This window comes from Sinocyclocheilus anshuiensis, unplaced genomic scaffold, assembly GCF_001515605.1.
Source record: "Sinocyclocheilus anshuiensis isolate Anshui unplaced genomic scaffold, SAMN03320099.WGS_v1.1 scaffold1162, whole genome shotgun sequence".
In the NCBI taxonomy this organism is placed as follows: domain Eukaryota; kingdom Metazoa; phylum Chordata; class Actinopteri; order Cypriniformes; family Cyprinidae; genus Sinocyclocheilus; species Sinocyclocheilus anshuiensis.
Window position 1 is genome coordinate 2115614 of NW_015540875.1, and position 18855 is coordinate 2134468.

At 34.5% G+C, this 18855-nt stretch overlaps 1 protein-coding gene across 1 annotated transcript in view; it reads left to right on the forward strand.

Annotated features, from left to right (window-relative positions):
* Positions 1 to 18855, forward strand: part of LOC107688260 (CUB and sushi domain-containing protein 3-like) — a 311798-nt gene that overhangs the window by 110369 nt on the left and 182574 nt on the right. Inside the window, exons 12-19 of the mRNA XM_016485884.1 lie at positions 433 to 557; positions 1044 to 1165; positions 5665 to 5768; positions 8833 to 8945; positions 9059 to 9241; positions 13425 to 13751; positions 14839 to 15033; positions 17736 to 17874. Coding sequence (XP_016341370.1) covers positions 433 to 557; positions 1044 to 1165; positions 5665 to 5768; positions 8833 to 8945; positions 9059 to 9241; positions 13425 to 13751; positions 14839 to 15033; positions 17736 to 17874 — 1308 coding nt within the window. The remainder of the gene's footprint in view (positions 1 to 432; positions 558 to 1043; positions 1166 to 5664; positions 5769 to 8832; positions 8946 to 9058; positions 9242 to 13424; positions 13752 to 14838; positions 15034 to 17735; positions 17875 to 18855) is intronic.

Sequence of the window (18855 nt, forward strand, 5' to 3'; positions counted from 1 at the left end):
TATATATTTTTTTTTTACAAATATTTAGCAAATTCAAAAATGTAATTAATTTATTTAATATTAGTTCAGCATAAATACTCATGATGTTATATGTAATCTTATTGTAAAGTATTACTGACACTGTGACATTCTGATAACAGTCGCAATGACCATTCAACAAAACATTAAAAAATAATAAATGACGTAGTTTACGTACGTGTTTGCAAACATGGGGACAAAATTAGTAATGGGAACATTTCCTGAAGGATGGCTAATGCCTAGGTGTTTCAGCAGCAATGAAATCCCTGATTATATTCCTACTTGACATTTGCTCTGACATGAGGCCGATACACGCAGCGCTCATCAATCTGTCAGCACACGTGGGAGGCGCTCGAGGAGATTTCCTTCATTGATTCTCTGGCTTTCATGTTTGTTCTCTCTTCAACACGGCAGCATCAGTGCAGCGGTTCATTTCACCTGCGATGGGGACCACGTGCTTCAGGGATCCAAGAGCATCACGTGTCAGAGGGTCGCCGAGGTGTTCGCGGCCTGGAGTGACCACAGACCCATCTGTAAAGGTTAGACTATTGCCTTCAATAAACCCTGCTCTGAGCCGGATTAGACCAGACATCTGATCTACTGATGTCTCAGAATCCCACAATTCAATACTGTCAATACCGTAGATTCTTGGTACTGATTACAGCAGAGTTAAAAGAATATTTCACTCAAATATGAAAATTGATTCATACAACAAAAGTGGATAGTTATTTACTGCTAAGTGCAACATGATTCATGTGAACCAATGATGTCCAAACCTTGTGCATTTTAGAGTGCTTTTCTTGTTATTTTTGAAGCTTGACAGTAAATTACTTTTATTATATATCTTTTTTTTTTTCAGAAAGAAAATCTTCTTTTGAAGAAACTATTCATTTAAAGTTTACTAGTGCAGAACTTCTGTCCACAAAACCTTTTTTTTGTGTGTGTGTGTGTGTGTGTGTGTGTGTATGTTAGTCTTCTCTAATTCATTATAAATGACTACTTCTCTGTATTTCTGTGTTTTGCAGCGAAAACATGTGGGATGAACCTCTTCGGCCCTTCGGGAACGTTTACATCGCCTAATTTCCCCATCCAGTATGAGAGTAACTCACAGTGTGTTTGGATTATCACCGCCAGTAACCCCAATAAGGTACAACAATTTCCTGCACACACACATCGCTCCATATCTGACTCAAACACAACGCTTTTTATGAGCATGTCAGTATCTTATATCTTCAAATGACATATTTAATAAAAAGTAGTTCGAGTATGGCTCTATAATTTTTTTAAATTGTTTTCCAATACTAACAGTAGTTTTATTTATTTAAAACCATGGTCAGTTTTTTTTAAAACCATTCACAGTGATTTAAATGTTCTTTTTTAGGATGATTGTTTACCTCTGTTTTTAAGATGCTTTTCTTTAGGGTTACACTGTTGAAACCTGCCATTTCTATTTTATTTGCGAAACATATTAATATTTTACTACATATTACTTTATTAAAATATTAATTTACATGTTATGTAATATTAATTTGTCAAAAAATGCACATTTAATGTTATATTTTCGGTTTTATCAAAATCAAAATCAAATCAAAGTATTTTTAAATGAAAATGTCAGTATTTTAAACCTAAAAATGCCATATTTAATAAAACTTTTGTTATACAACAGATGATTTTAAATGTTTTACAATACTAACAATAGCTGTAGTAAATAAGGTGTTTTGGCATTGGTCAGGTTTTTTATGGTTTTAAAGTCATGTAATTATTTTTGCCAAATTATTTTATTATTAGGATTTCACAAAAATGTAAAAAAAATAAATGTAATATTAATTTAGCAGAATTGACCGATTTATTTATATATTTTCTATTTTAGTCTATATTCTTAAATCAAACCACAGGTTTTTTTTATAAATGTCAAAATTTAATGTCTAAAAGTGACATTTATTAAAAATTATTAAAAACGTTTTACAGTACTAACAGCAGCTGTAGTAAGTAGGGGGTTTTGGTATTTAAAACCATGTTTAAAAAAAAAAAAAGCATTTATTATAATGTAATTTCTTTTTTTCCAGTATGATTGTGTTTTTTAAGATGCTTATCTTTTGCACTGTTAAAACCTGCCATTTCTCTTTTACTTGCTTAAATATGATTTTTTTTGCGAAATAATGACCTCAGAGGGTTAATTTAGCAAAAAATGAATGAATGAATGCATAAATATGTCAAATATGTAAATATGCATGTAATATTAATTTAGCAAAAAAAAAAAAAAAAAAATCTGATTTAATGTTGTTTTCTATTTTATTTTCTTAAAACAAACCAAAGGCTTTTTTATGAGCAAGTCTGTATCTAAAAAATGGCATATTATTATTTTGTTTTTTTTATTATTATTATAAAACAAATAATTCCACCATGATTCTACCATTTTGTCTTGTTTTTCAATATTATTTATTTACAATATTAACAATAGGTGTAAAGGTATTTTGGTCAGTTTTGTAAATGGATTTACAGTGGTGTAATGTGTTTGTTTTCGAGAGTTTTTTTTTTTTCTCTTTGCGCTGTTGAAACCTGCTGTTGCGAGCGGTTCCTGATGAGTTATCAATACCTCACATTGCTCTCCTGAGTCTTGTGCTTCATTGTGCAAGTCAGATTAGAAAACATCATCTTCCCCTACAGCACCTCAGATTCTTAACTGTTGTATAAATGAAAGATATGCAATTTACAGTAGGTTTTGTGAGTCAACAGTTTCTCTTTCCATGAGCTCTTGCCGCAAACGGCACATTTCAGGTGTAGATTTCCATTTTTTTTGTACCCATTTTATGCCAGGCCATTAACAACCAGCAAATAGCTGATTCGTGTCCTCAACTGCTGCTATATCTGAGCTTTCCTCTGGTGAGAAATGCAAATGAGCCCTAACACACATAACATTATTACCTCATTTATCTTCGACCGACGGAATTGCAAAGTTCAAATTTTATTGCGTTTTCCGCAGACCCATTATTAGAGACCCATGGGCAGCTCATTGGCATTATTATTGTGTTAACACAATAAATGAAGTTAATATATGAACTTAAAGGACTTTCTTATGGTTGCCTGATTGTGTTCATTAGCAAACCACTAATAATATCAGTGTAAGTGCTGTAAGACCTTTTTTTTTTTTGCACATGTGGACCGCCTCTAAGCTGTGCGTGCATATATGGATGATTCTTCAACAAGGTGTGGGTGTTTAAACATCATCTTATAGGAGAATTTTTTAAAAATAAATAATGGACATTTACACTAAAATGCCATTTCCATCGCATCTCAATTTATGTATTGGGTTTTGAGTACATTCTGTGATGCAAATTACTTTTCTTGTAATAAAATGCCTCCTTTCTATGGCTAATTTCATAGCATTTTATATATCATAAATACAATTACATATTGTTCTTAATATTATATAATAGTTTGAAAATGTTTATTGAAAAGGTTTTATATTATTTTCATGCAATACAGTGCATATTGCAATGACTTGAAGTCTTTTAAATGTTATGAAATGTTTACTAACATTCAAACGTTTAGGGTTCAGTTTTTAAAGAAATTAATTTTAGTCAGCAAAGGTGCATTAAACTGATCAAAACTTACAGTAAAACATTTCATAGTGTTACTAAAATATTCTATTTCAAATAAATGCTGTTCTTTTGAACTTTATATTAATCAAACAATCCTAAAAAAATGTATCACGGCTTCCACAAAAACATTGATAATATAAGAAATGTTTCTTGAGCAGCAAATCAGCATCTTAAGCCTCGTACACACCGGGACGATTATCGCACATGCTTATCGCCGACATTTTTCGACGCGTCTTTTGTGTTCATACCCAAGCGATTTTCGCAGGCGATGAGCCGAGTGAACGTGCAAATTCACTCCCTGACATTAGATGGCGCTTAATGAAAAACAGAAATACACATCGAATCCTATTTGATATGCAATTCCTCTCCATAACAACTCGAGATTTTTGTAGTCGCTGTCATAAAGCCCTTTGTGTTCAGACACCAATGAGACCAGCAGCTCTACATTCATCTTGCCTCTCTTGCCTCGCTGTGCTTGAGCGCCACCAAGTCGTGTTTTACTGTAACTTCAGCAGCTTCAGGCACGTGAACAAAAGTGTCAATCTCATTGGTCGGCCAGTTTTTAACACGGCGCGTCAAACCAAAAAAAACGAGCCCGAGGCGGTTTTTTAAAAATGATGCTTTTACGCCTCGCGTTTTGCGCGTCGGTGTGCACACTCACATTGGCGCCCTTTGTTTAGTCACGAGGCGTTAAACGTCGGCGATATTCGTGCACGATATTCGTCCCGGTGTGAACAAGCCTTTAGAATGGTTTCTGAAAGATCATGTGACACTGAAGACTGGAGTTGAAAATTCAGCTTTGCATCACAGGAATAAATTGCATTTTACAATATATTCAAATGAAAAGCAGTTATTTTAAGCTGTAAAAATATTGTAGAATATTAGTGTTTTTACTGTATTTTTAATCAAATAAATGCAGCCTCTACCATCACATAATTACAGTTTTAAATTACATTTTAAAATGCATTCAAATAGAAAAGACTAATTTTAAATTGTAATAGTATTTAACATTATTGCTGTTTTTGATCAAGTAAATGATCAAATAAATGCAGCCTTGGAGCCTTAGAGACCCGGAACCTTTAAAGTGCAGTGTGCATACTGTAATGATTTGTTTTTAGATCTTTGTTTAGATCAAAGTTTTATTAAATATGTACAGATTCATGTTTTTTCATATTTTGTCATTTATTTTTCATATTTTAATATTTAAAAGTCTAGTTCTGGGACAACATAAAAGAGAAGCATTTGAAAAGCATCAAGACGGCATGGTGAAAACTTTCCAAGACTTTAATGTGACCTTCATTTACCAAAGAGAAGCCAACTTGAAATCTGTTAGCGTTAATAAAAATCAACCCACGAGACACAGTTGTGGCAGCCATTGAAGAAGCACCCATATACCTTAAGTGCATGCTTCGTTCCTCAGTGTGCCATTAACGTGCCAGAAGGCTGGTATTCATGGTGTCTAGCTAAATGTGAGCAGCGGCAGCTCCCCGGTGTCTCCAAACGCACACCGGGGGGTGATTATGCAAACAGGACGTTGTTAATGTACAAGTGAGCGTTTGAAATAACACGGAACGAGTGGAGCACGTCTCTCCAATGTTTACTTGCGAGCTTGAGCCGCTGATTGAAAGCACTCACGGAAATTAGTTTTACCCTCAACATTCATTGGACTGTGCAAATGATTTGCTTGATAATTGATTCATTGCCCCCGCTGAATTTTTTCGGTTATAGCGCCGCGGTTCAATGGGGCCCGCAGAGGGTACGAGCAAATGAACTGAAATATACAGGCGACATATGCTGCAGCCAAGTGCTGGCCCCGGTGAGCTCATGAATATCATATTTATTGAGAATAGTGTGTATCATTTATATTTGATGATGTCTGAAGTACTGAGAAACTTAATTAAGACGGTGTGAAATGCACACTACTCATTCTCCGTAACACAGAGCATATGGAGAAATCCCTCCGGTCAAGGTGCTTCATTGATTCGAGTGGCGTTCCATTACAAAGACTTCTAACGCTAATTCAGTGATTTTGTTCCCGTCGCAGGTTATTCAAATCAATTTCGAAGAGTTCGACCTGGAGCTGGGATACGATACGTTGACTGTCGGAGACGGTGGAGAGGTTGGCGACTCGAAAACAATCATACAAGTGTAAGATCCAGAGTTATGCTGTTTTCTGTATTGCACTGCAAAAACAGCTCAATCTTGTTTTCCAGAAGCATCTTTAAATCGAGATCAATTTACTTGAGAAACATAATATGCTTAAGATATGTGAAGGCTATTTAGATGCAAGAATTTATGAAATTGATCTCTGTATATTTTCCCTTCCCCATCAGCAAATAGTTTGTAAACCTCACTAAATGTAATTAAATTCATGCTTGGAATGAGAACTATTTGCCAAAAGAGAAAGAAAAACAAACTTAATTCAAGGTCTTAATATCTTATGCAATTTGGCTTCTCAAGTAAATGTGTTTTCTTTTCAGAAAGTTTGGATATTTTCAGTGGAAAACATGTTAAAATTATTTTTGTAGTCTTGAGTAATTAGCATTGACTGTTGACTTTCGTCTAGAATATTTTAAAGTGACAATACTATCTTTTTTTCATTTAACTTTTTCTTACACCAACAAATAAGTTTTACTAACCATTTACCACGCACGAACATATATATAACAAATACATTACACAGCAAACTGTCACACAAGTGTCAGATTTAGTGTCATTCTGAAGTTGTGTGTCAGGAGTGTTTACTGTATTGCAAGATACTCAGTCAGTATCTTGTTTTCCAGTTAAAAATCCCTTGAACATCCTTAAATCAAGATAAATTTACCTGAGAAACCAAATATGCTTAAGATATGCAAAGGCTATTAAGATCAGAAAGTAAGACCTTGAACTCCACATATTTTTCCTTTCCCATCAATAAATTGATTGTAAACTTCATTTAATTGTATTAAGTTCATGCTTACAACAAGAACGGTTTGCTAATGAGATAAGAAAAATAAACTTAATTCAAGGTCTTAATATCTTATGCAATTTGGTAAATAGTCAATTAAATATTTCTTCTTTTAAAAATCTTGAATAATTAACATTGACTATTAGCTTGCAGCTAGACTATTTGATAGGGGCCATAATGTCTCTTTTCTCACATTTTTTTTTTCCCCCATAAAGTTTTCTTGCACCAACAAGTCACAATTTAGTTTTACTAACCGTTTACCATGCAGAGACATTATTGAAATATATAACAAATAAAATTCATAGCAGGCAATTCACACATGCAATTTGTGAATAAAATTTCGTTTCAGACAGACAGAGAAAATGAAGTGCTGCTGAAGTTATACAAGTTGTGGCATGCCACTCATTTCCGGTGTATATCTGCATACTACATTTGATTTCTTTTCTTTTTGAAAGAACAAGGACAATTCTGATTTCGCCCCCTTTAAGATATCCAACTTTAATAGACTACAGCAGCTATTTTTTTTTCTTTTATCTTGCATTTTTTTTCAGCTTTGCAGCAGTTATCCGTTTCAACATCATGAAAGCCACAAAACCATAAAAACCGCACAGGCACAAATCCTCCGGCTGTATTTTTCCTCCCTCACAAACATGTTTTTCCATCCACCTCTTCTTGCCGTCAGCCATATGTCTCCGGGTATCTTGGGTAGACACACTTTGGTAACGGTCTGTGCTGCTTTCTGGTGCATTTGGCTGGCTCTGTTCCAGCTGCGATCCATTGAGCACTCACAGAGCGTTCCTCAAGGACAAAAGATTCTTGCTGCCAGAACACTAATACATATTGTAAAGCTCAATTAATGCCTTTCTTCACGTTTGTGCTAGTCAAATTAGCGTAGTATTTTATTATGCTTTATTTACACAGTCTGTAACAGACGTATTAGCGTATACCATTCTAATATGGTGTTTTTAGACCCATATCATGGTAATACTATTTGTCATGGTACTATGGGAGTTTTGGATGCTACCATGGTGATTTTTGAAGTACCTGACAGTATAATTTAAACCCCAAGTACAGTCAAATACAAAAAAGTACCATCATATTACCCTGTTTTTGGACATGTACCATGGTAATGGTTATATTAACCACTTATACAGGAATAGCGTTAAAAAATACTTTAATAGTCCGGGAGAAAATAACAGAAATCATACACATCAACATAAAAGTATCTGTAAATGAGACCAGACAACGGAACTAAGGAAACTCGGAGCGTAAATACACAGAGAGAGTAATCAGGGAGAACGGAAACAGGTGTGTGGGACTAATTAACAGATGAGGAAACTAACTAGGAAATTAGGCAGGCGACTATAATCCTGACTGTGATGAATACTATGATTTAAAAAATGGATCATGGTAATACTATGGTTTTGGATGCTACCATGGTGTTTTTGAAAAACATGAAAACACGAAATATAGTCGAATACATAAAGTACTATGCTACCATGGTAAAATGATATCAAAATGGTATGAAACCATGTGCAAAAAACATGATACTCTGTACTAGTATACTTTAATACTAGTCTAGTACTTTTTTGTAAGCTTTGTTTTGTTGTTTTTGGAGTATGCACTATGGTAATACTGTGTTTTAATAAATATCATTACTATTCCATGATATTGTTGGATAAACACTACCATTCAAAAGTTTGGGATCTTTTTAAAAACAATAAATCAGTACTTTATATATTAAGGATGCATTACATTGATGAAAAGTAACAAAGACTTTTACATTGTTGTGAAATATTTCAAATAAATGCTGTTCTTTTAAACTTTCTAAATAAAAAAAATGAAGCAGCTCAACTGTTTTCAAGATTGATAATGTACTAATAATAAAGGTTTGTTGAGCAGCAAATTAGCATATTAGAATAATTATGTGACACTGAAGGCTGGAGTAATGATACTGAGAATTCAGCTTTGCATCATAGAAAAGTTCTTTTAAATTGTAATAATATTTCATAATATTACTGTTTTACTGTATTTAAAAAAAAAAAAAAATGCCGTTTTGGTTTAGGCATTTATTTCAAAATATTTTACCGACCCCATACCTTTGAGTACTATATAAATATAGTAATCATTCAGTACTATAGCACATATCAGAATACCATAGTATTGGCATCTGACAGCTTTATTATAGCATGGCACCGCTGCAGTAATGTTCTGTATGCTGAGCTCACAGACTCTTATTTTCTTTTGTTCACTCTGCATGGACAGGTTAACGGGCAGTTTCGTCCCTGACCTCATCGTCAGCATGACCCATCAAATGTGGCTGCATTTGCAGTCTGATGAAAGTGTGGGCTCTATTGGCTTTAAGATCAGCTATAAAGGTGAGTCTGTTCTCTGCCTGAGCTTCTTAGAGTGCCCACATAAATCACTCTGCTGGCTCAAAAGCTTTACTGCTGTTTTTCTCCCTCCCTTCGTCTCTCTCGCCTAACTACAGAAATTGACAAGGAAAGTTGCGGGGATCCCGGCATCCCTCTGTACGGACTCCGAGAGGGCGGGGGCTTCTCCAACGGAGACGTGCTGCGCTTTGAATGCCAGTTCGGATTCGAGCTCATTGGCGAACGAATGATTTCCTGTCAGAATAACAATCAGTGGTCTGCTAACATCCCTATCTGTATATGTGAGTGCTGCTAGACGCTTCTCTGTCATTATTTATGTGCTTCGAAGCCTAAATGTTTTTTTAATGTTCTCTGGAAAAAATTAGATTTTTAACAAAACATCTGAGCATTTTTTTTTCTCAATAGATAGACAGACAGACAGACAGACAGACAGATAGACGGATAGAGAGACAGACAGATAGACAGATAGATAGATAGATAGACAGATAGACAGACAGACAGACAAACAGACAGATAGAGAGATAGACAGATAGAGAGATAGAGAGATAGATAGATAGACAGACAGACAGACAGACAGATAGAGAGATGGACAGATAGAGAGATAGAGAGATAGATAGATAGATAGACAGGCAGACAGACAGGCAGGCAGGCAGGCAGGCAGGCAGACAGGCAGACAGGCAGATAGATAGATAGATAGATAGATAGATAGATAGATAGACAGACAGACAGACAGACAGACAGACAGACAGACAGACAGACAGACAGACAGACAGACAGACAGACAGACAGACAGACAGACAGACAGACAGACAGACAGACAGACAGACAGACAGACAGACAGACAGACAGATAGATAGACAGACAGACAGAGAGAGAGATAGAGAGAGAGACAGACAGACAGACAGAGACAGAGAGACAGAGAGACAGATAGATAGATAGATAGATAGACAGAGAGATAGAGAGACAGACAGACAGACAGACAGACAGACAGACAGACAGATAGACAGACAGACAGATAGACAGATAGATAGATAGATAGATAGATGATAGATAGATAGATAGATAGATAGAACGAGATGATAGATAGATAGATAGATAGATAGATAGATAGATAGATAGATAGATCCTTCGTTTAAGTCTGCCTGGGAGGTTCTTTCTTCGAAAGTCGTAATTATGATGTGATTTGCGTTATTTTTGTCAGAATAAAAATGGGTGCTTTGGGCAATTTCATTTTTGTTTCTCTCAGACTGGAAGCATTTTGAGTGCTAATGCAACAGAATGAAGAGCAAAGGATGTGCATTAAGTGTGTAATAGATGCTTTATGTATTTCATCGGTCTCATACTGCCACAGAGAAATGTTGTCTTATCACACAAGCCTGGTGCTTCATTAACTGGCTAAGTGAGTAGTATTTTCTGCCGAGCACGATCACTATTCTTCATTAACGATTTACAAACTAATTATATGGTTAACACTCACAATTAAAACTTAATTATGATGATCAATACCATTTGGAAGGTAGAATAATCTACCATGTATTATGTTTTAATATAATTTTTTGGACATTACCATTATGAATGTCATGGTATTTTTTACAGTAACGTTTAATATTTTTATTAAAAAAAATAAAAAATAAATAAATTGAATGACATTTTTAAATTTGTAAAAACTGTTATTCTCTCCAAGGCTTTATTTGATCAAATATACAGTAAAACAGCAATGTAGGGAAATATCAAGATTTCAAATATCTGTTTTCTCTTTGAATATATTTTAAATATAATTTATTCAAAGCTGAATTTTTAGCATCATTTAGCTTCAGTGTCACATGATCCTTCAGAAATGCTTCTAATATGCTGATTTGCTGCTCAAGAAACATTTCTGATTATTATCAGTGCTGAAAACATTTGGGCTGTTTTAAATTGTTTATATATGTTTATGTATGTTAATTTATGTTTGTTTTTATATTCTTTAAGAAAAATCGACTTTTGATGGATATAAAGTTCAAAAGAATAGACTTTATTTGAAATAGAAATATTTTGTAATATTATAGTCTTTACTGTCACTTTTGATATATGTAATGCATCTTTGCCAAAAAAGTATTAATTTCTTTCAAAAAACAAACAAACAAACAAATAAATAAATAAATAAACAAACAAACTGTAGTCTACAATTTGGCATTAAAAAAATGTTTTCTGGATATGTGCCACTAACAATTCCATGATATCATATATTAAAGTTAAAGAAAAGAAAAAAATAAAATCGCTCAAAGTTAATTCAGAGTTTTCCATTGCAAATCGTGACGTTTTTGCCATTATACTGTAAATACTATCATTCTGACAAGACTTGAAAGCCAGCACAAGTCCTTCTAGAAAGTTCTTAAGAGCTCGGAAGTCATAATTACTATGTGAAGTGCATTTAAGTGATCATAACATGGACAAGTCGCCAATTCATGTTGCCATGATGTAATTTTCCTGCCAACTGTGACTAAGATGAATGGGAAATACTAACGTTTAGCTCTCTTCAGGTACATTAGGCCTTGTGCGTTCAGGAAGTAATTTAAGACCACAGTTCTCCATCCATCCTCGCTAGCTCATTACGGTGATGAGCTCTGACGACCCTTTGCATCTCTCAGAGTCGGTGAGACACATGTCTAAATGAAATGATGTCGAGAGGTCGGACTAATTAAAACCGTGTTTTATGTCGGTGTGTGTAAACAAAACAACCGCCGCGCTGTTAAATATGGCTAACCGACTCGAAAGGACAGCTGTGCTCTGGCAGATGATAAGATGACAATTCTCTGGGAGCCCAAGTAAACAGCACCAAAGAGCAAGACCATTTCAAAAGTTTTAAAATTCCCAGTGTGCCCTGCACAATGTAGTTTAATACAATTACTGCTTCCATTACAATACAATAATCCCTGAAGGAAACAGGTGCAGCATCTTTTCTATCCGCAACCCTGCTGTCACACGTCAGTGTGTTAGTTATTGCTTAAGGCAAGACACTGCAGGTGAATAGGGTAAAAAATGTACTTACAGATATCACCATACTTACCCCAGTTGATTAAGACAATTGTTTTCTATTACTGTTTCTGAAATTATATGTTTAAATATGCAAATAAGGCATTATCTGATTAAATATGCACTCATTTGCATACAATTCCAGAACAGAAATCTGAACATTGGGTAAAGCCAGGTACTTGTTTTATTTTGTTGACATATTCGAGTTGAAGGTTTTACAGAGGCTCTCTTATTATCACTCCATAAATCAGAAAATGCTGTCAGTAGCCAGAAAAAAAATCAGCGTATGCATAAAATGTTATATAAATCAGGCGAATGATATATGAACAAACCCTTCTCTAAAACCCATCAGAATATAGATAGAAATAAAACAGTAAAGTTTAGTGGAAGTGCTGCTGAAGTGGATATTTTTATTAAAATATATGTATAAAATATAAGATATAAATCAGGCGAATAATATATGAACAAACCTCTCTGTACAATTTATCAGAATATAATAATAATACATTTTATTTATAGGCGCCTTTCTCAGCACTCTAGGACACCGCACAATAAAAGTACAAACAAAGCAAAGGAAACAAACAAGAAATACCATATACAAAAGACTAAAACAGAATACAGAATATAGATATGAATAAAACAATAACGATTGGTTTATGTGCGTCTGAAACAGATTTCTGGCTTGCTGCATGAGAAAAAAAAAACTCATTTTGAGAATGAGTTTAAAGATATGTATTGTAAATGAAATTTCTAGGCAAAAAAAAAATAAAATAAAAAATATATATATGTTTAGTATTATATACTGTTATAATATTTATTTATTATTATTCATTTTCACTTTTTCAATTTAATTTTAGGAATTTTGATATGTGCTTATGTGAGTTTACATTGTTTTTTAACGGCTTATATAATTTCAGTTTTATTTTTAGTAATTAAATTTAATAAATAGTCCTTCAACTTAAACCTATTTCAATTAGTTGCAAAGGCAACGTCTGTAATCAAAAAAAAAAAAAAAATGTAAGTTTACTTTATCTGTTATTTATATTTTGTATTATTTAATCTTTATTTTAATCACCGAATGGAGACTATATGGAGAATTGTGGCTCACTGCACCAAAAAAAAAAACTAATTTTGAGAAAACGGCCTTCAAAGATATGTCTCATAATTGAAATCTACAGATAAAGTGTAATAAAACGAACATTTAAATGTGTAGTTTGGATGTTTTCTGGCTACTAGTCTGAAAAAAGAAACGTTATGAAAGCAAATCAGCCCAGAATTTCTAAATTGACCAGTGCATGAAAAAAAAAACAGTGGTTTTGCTTGTGGTTTCATGCCTTAACTTGCAGATATGAGGTTTTAGCCAAATTTGATGCCTTTAAAATGAATTTAGATTAGTCTTTGCTGCTTTTGACCTTCACATAACTGATCAGCATCTCCTCCCTCTCTTAGTTCCCTGTATGTCCAACTTCACGGCGCCCATGGGCACCGTCCTGTCTCCGGACTATCCCGAGGGTTACGGCAACAACCTCAACTGTGTCTGGCTGATCATTGCAGAACCAGGCAGCCGCATCCATCTGGCCTTCAATGACTTCGACCTGGAGCCTCCCTATGACTTCCTGACGGTGAGGGACGGGGAGTTGGTGGACGCTGTGGTGTTGGGACGCTTCTCTGGGGCGGAAGTGCCTTCGCACCTCACCAGCAACTCCAACATCCTCCAGCTGGAGTTCCAGGCCGACCACTCGATGTCCGGCCGAGGATTTAACATCACGTACAGCAGTGAGTGCTTCTCTTTTGAATGCGTTTCATGTAGCGGTAAAGATTGTGTTCTGAATAAATAAAGTAAAAACAGTCATATTTTTGCAGTTTAAAATAACTGTTGTCTATTTGAATATATTTTAAAATATAATTTATTCTTGTGATTGAAAGCAGATTTTTCAGCATGCTAGCATACTATGCATAATATTTTAGCTGTATTATTTTTTTTTTTCCATTTTCATATTGTTATCATAAATGTTTTTGAAAATAAGTCACAAGATGAATAATTTATATGTTATTTTTAAATTTAAAATGTTAAAATTTTATTTTAGTATTATTTATATACTTTTATAGCATTTTTATTATATTTAATGTGTTTTCATTTTTCCATTTTAGTTTAATTTGAGTTGGTTTTTAATATTTCTATATAGCTTTTTTCATTTAAGTTTTAGATTGTGAATAAATGAAATAGCCTTTCAATTTAAACTTCATTTCAGTTACTAAAAGTTGAATAATAAAAAAAAAAAATTAAATTTCAATTATTTACCAATGCGACATTTATGCATTTTATTTTAGTTGTTTATGTTTTGTATTTACTATTTCTTTAGTTTTTTTAATTTAAACATTATTTTAATTACTGAAAAGGATTTTTAATAGGTTTAGTAAACAATAGACACACACACACACACACACACACACACACACACACACAGTATGCTACAGTAAACTAAAAAAGTGTAATACTCTTAAAAAATGTAGTTTTTGCTAACAACATTATTGGCATGCGAAGCATTGTCTTCTCTTCAATCAGATTCCGAACAGCCGTCAAGTAGGACATATGGAAGGACATATTTTCCTCAATTTAATTCATAAGCCATTTATCCACCAGCATCAAACAACTTAATCCTGTTCGCTGAACATCATGCCATTAGCTCAGCCAAAATAATCCTCAAATGCCTGTGCGACAACGTACAGGACCCTAGTGTTTACCCACAATCCTGTTTCCTACAGTTTGATATTCCATTATGCATTCGCTCTTTCCTTTCCATGTCATTAAGTAAGTCACGTTGCAAGTAACAAGCTCTCTGCTTTGATGTTATTTGTTCAGCGTTTGGACACAATGAGTGCCCGGATCCCGGAGTGCCTATGAATGCCAAGCGCTTTGGTAATAATTTCCAGCTGGGAAGCTCCATATCAGTGGTGTGTGAGGAGGGCTTCATAAAGACGCAAGGCTCGGATACTATTGTGTGTGAACTGGAGGTGGGAAAGGTGATGTGGAGTGGTTTGATCCCCAAATGTGAAGGTAGGTTTCAAAAGTGTTTGTGTCCTCTAATCTTTTCTGTGGAATAAAGTTATCAAAGCTGAGCTCAGGAAGCGCTGGCCTTTGAGTAGCCTTTGGATGTTTTTTGGAAAGATTGTCGAATTATCTAAATTGCATTCCTTGAACTCGTAGAAAAATGGTTTAGTTCCACGTAATATCAGAGTTGTTGCATCAACAGTACAAAAGACAAAGGAAAATGGCGAAAAACATTCTGTAAACACCAGCTCTGATTAGAAAATATTACTTACCTGCATCAAACAAGAGTTTGCATTATTACTCTGATTTTTCACACTTTTTGGCCTTTTCAGTTTGTGTAAATCTTCATATAATTTTTTATCCACAGTAATTTCACACTTGTCTAGTACAAATATGTCACTTTGTTTCATAATTACACTGATAAACATTTTCTGCTCGATTTACTTAAAACATATGATTTTTTTTAACATAAATTTATGTAGATCAAACAAGATTAGTCTTTGTAAAAACTACTTAATTTTTCTGTCTGTTAAAAGAATGTTTACACAAAGTAAACTTAATTTTAATATTTCTTTAGTCATTTTTTTGTGTGTGTGATCTACATAACTTTAAGAGTTCTAAATGTGTATTTTTTATTGAATTCAACTTAATTTTTTAATTTCCATGTTCCAAATTTCAAGTGGGATCTACTTTGTTTTTCCAAATTTGTTAGTTTATTTTTAAGTTACATTTTTATTGTTAATATCACAGATTTAATTATGTAACATTTAAATCCACCCAGATTAATTTTCTTCAGTGTACAACGTATACATTTTTATTTATTTACCCTCAAAAAATAGAAGTGAAATGTGACAACATGCCCCATAGGAGGGGCATATGACCATGTGACAGCTTAAAATGTTATCTGATCTAATGAAAAAATATACAGGACACACTAAAATATTTTGTCAATAAAATTATTAACTTTTTCAAATAAAATAATGGTGTTTTTTAAGAATGAAACATAATCAGATTTTGGAGTTTGACAACGAACGCATTGTGACCATGCTTGGTACGGCCCATAAATGAGACAAAATGCTTTACATTTTTTGAAATAATAATTTCTGAACATTAAACCTTGACTGTCAGTCCGGTTAGTGTCTTCTGCTAGTTAGCGAAGCATACTAAACTGATAAATAACAGATTGGAGATTAAAATAATAGCAGATTTTTCTCATTTTAAATGAATACTAAAAACTGAGATGAAAAATTGACTCAAGCCAGAAATGTACTTTTACTATGGTAAAAATAAATGTTCACGATATCTTCAAAAGATTTTGGAATTTTGGTGCACATTTTTCTCTATATAGTGTTGATATGGCAACGAGTAATACCGTAAATTTTGTTATTCTAGAATGTGTTGAAATATTTATACCACGTGTGTTACAAGCCCGCTTTAGTTTGTGCCGCGTGCTCCCCTACTCTTAACAACTAAGTTAAGTGGAATGCCTAAAACGGCTAAAAAAACAGCCAAAACCAGCCTGACTGGCTAGTCTAGGTGGTTTACAATGGAAATAACTGATTTGACCAGGTAAAAGCGGTTGAAAACTCTTTAAAACCAGCCTGCTAAACTAGCTATCACATGGCATGAGACCAGCAAAGGCAAGCTAGCCAACTTGGGCTGGTTTACCCTTTTTGACAGCAGAGATGAGATTTACTGTAGTCAAATTACTCTTAAGACATGGTCACTGCTTTATGCCTAAGGGATGAGTTAGTGGAAAAAACAAGGGCTTAACAGCAAAAGTATGACCTGTAGGTTTATATTTTGACACAGTCAAGCATTGCCATCTGCACCTTATCGATTAATGGTGCTATAAGCAGCCATTTTGCTAACTTCTGCCATTTTGTTTACATAAGTCACACAGCCTCTCTGTAACATCCGTCTCCACAAAGACATCAAAAGTCAAATTTTCTAAAGACCCTCAAAAGTGTAAAGTTGATCTGTTATCTTGTTTGTGCAACTGTCACAGAGATGAATGGTAGTGTTAGCAGTTACCTTTCTTTATGCTAACAGATAACAGACAGCTTTCTTTAAGTATTAAAACTTCATTTTAAAACTGAATCTGAGAAATCATTGACATCTAAAGCATACCCTTTACCATGGTAAAATCACTGACAATCACAAGAGTCAGTTTTTCCTCTTAAATGTGACGTTTTTGACTTGTTATCAAGTGCAGCTGTTGTAGATAACTGGGAATGCTAACAGTTAGCTAACAAATAATTTTCTTTTTGCTAACAGATTTTTTAAAGTCCTTAATTATTTTTTTGCAAAACCGAATATGTGAATTAGTTTTACTCTCAAACACAGAATGTTTGATTGAATAATAAAGACACAAAAATAATTCCATAAATTGACTGACATGCAGAAAGTGTTTCTGAATGGATAAAAAAAAAAATTGTGGTTCGCTCCCCTGAATATTTTTTCCTGCTGTTTACAAACACCGGTTTGATTTCTCAAGACACTTATTTTAGTGAAATCTGTCAGGTAGCAGGGGCGTTTTGTGCGTCTTATTAAAAAATTGCTTGCAGCACCTTTAAATCAAGAACTATTTAATCTCCAAAGACAAAGACACTGTACTGCACCAACAGTTGATTAGAAGAAGTTTCTTTGTTGAATCGAAGTGTTCTAATAAACATTCTGCTGGCATATACATAAAATGTTTCCTGCAGCGCCCTGCGGAGGACATTTCACCGCTCCGGTGGGAGTCATTCTGTCCCCGGGGTGGCCCGGCTACTACAAAGATTCCCTGAGCTGTGAGTGGGTCATCGAGGCTGAGGTGGGACGCTCCATCAAGATAAGCTTTGACAGGTCTGTTGGATAGCTCTTAGAATAGCAACACACAGAGACATTATTTGGATTCATGTCTGGAGGCATCAGCTCTCCAAGGCGACAAATCATTTCGGCACATATCAGGGTTAGAAAAAGCCGAAGTAGCAACATATTCATAGCCTTTGGGTGTGAAGGCCGGCGTGGGTTTTTATAAAGTCTCAATGTAACTGTGTGCCGAGTTAATAAAGTATAATGTCAAATGTAATTGAATCGTAAGCCTCAGCTGATCGCGGCAAAGTTCACATGTAGAAACGTCTGAAGGATGCTATTGCTTCCGAGTAATGTTTGTCATAGCGCATAGACCAAGAGCGCAAGGGAGACGGTCACCATTAGTGTCTATATAAATGATTACATAGTGTTATGTCGACGGGCTTGATCCATACGCGTGCTGTTTGCCGTATAAATCTATCGCTGAGCGTGGTGCCCATCGAGGCCGTCTGTGAAAGGCAAATGGAATTAATCTATATCTTGTTACAAATGGTTGCCTTTATTTCATTAGCACTGCAATGCTTCCCAAGAGTAGGGCATTGAAATAGCATCAGATCTGGAGTTTGATCTAGCAGACTCCTGGGAGCGGACGCCTCGAGATGCATCACAAAAGCAGAGGACTCGACTGGGCGAGCAGAGATTGTGTTTTTTTTTTTCCCAGCACTTTGGCTTTTCACTGAAATCATTTAATTTCTGTCATCGTTTACGCACCCTTGTGTACAGCAATCCTGTATGACTTTCTTCTGTAAAATGCAAAAAGATATAATGTGATAAATGCGCTGGCTGCTCTTTTCTATGAAATTAATGAGAATGTGGACCAAAAAAAAAAAAAAAGAATTAAAGATCTATCTACACTGAGCAAAATTATAAATGCAACACTTGTTTTTGCCCCCATTTTTCATGAGCTGAACTCAAAGATCTAAGACTTTTTCTATGTACACAAAAGGCCTATTTCTCTCAAATATTGTTCAC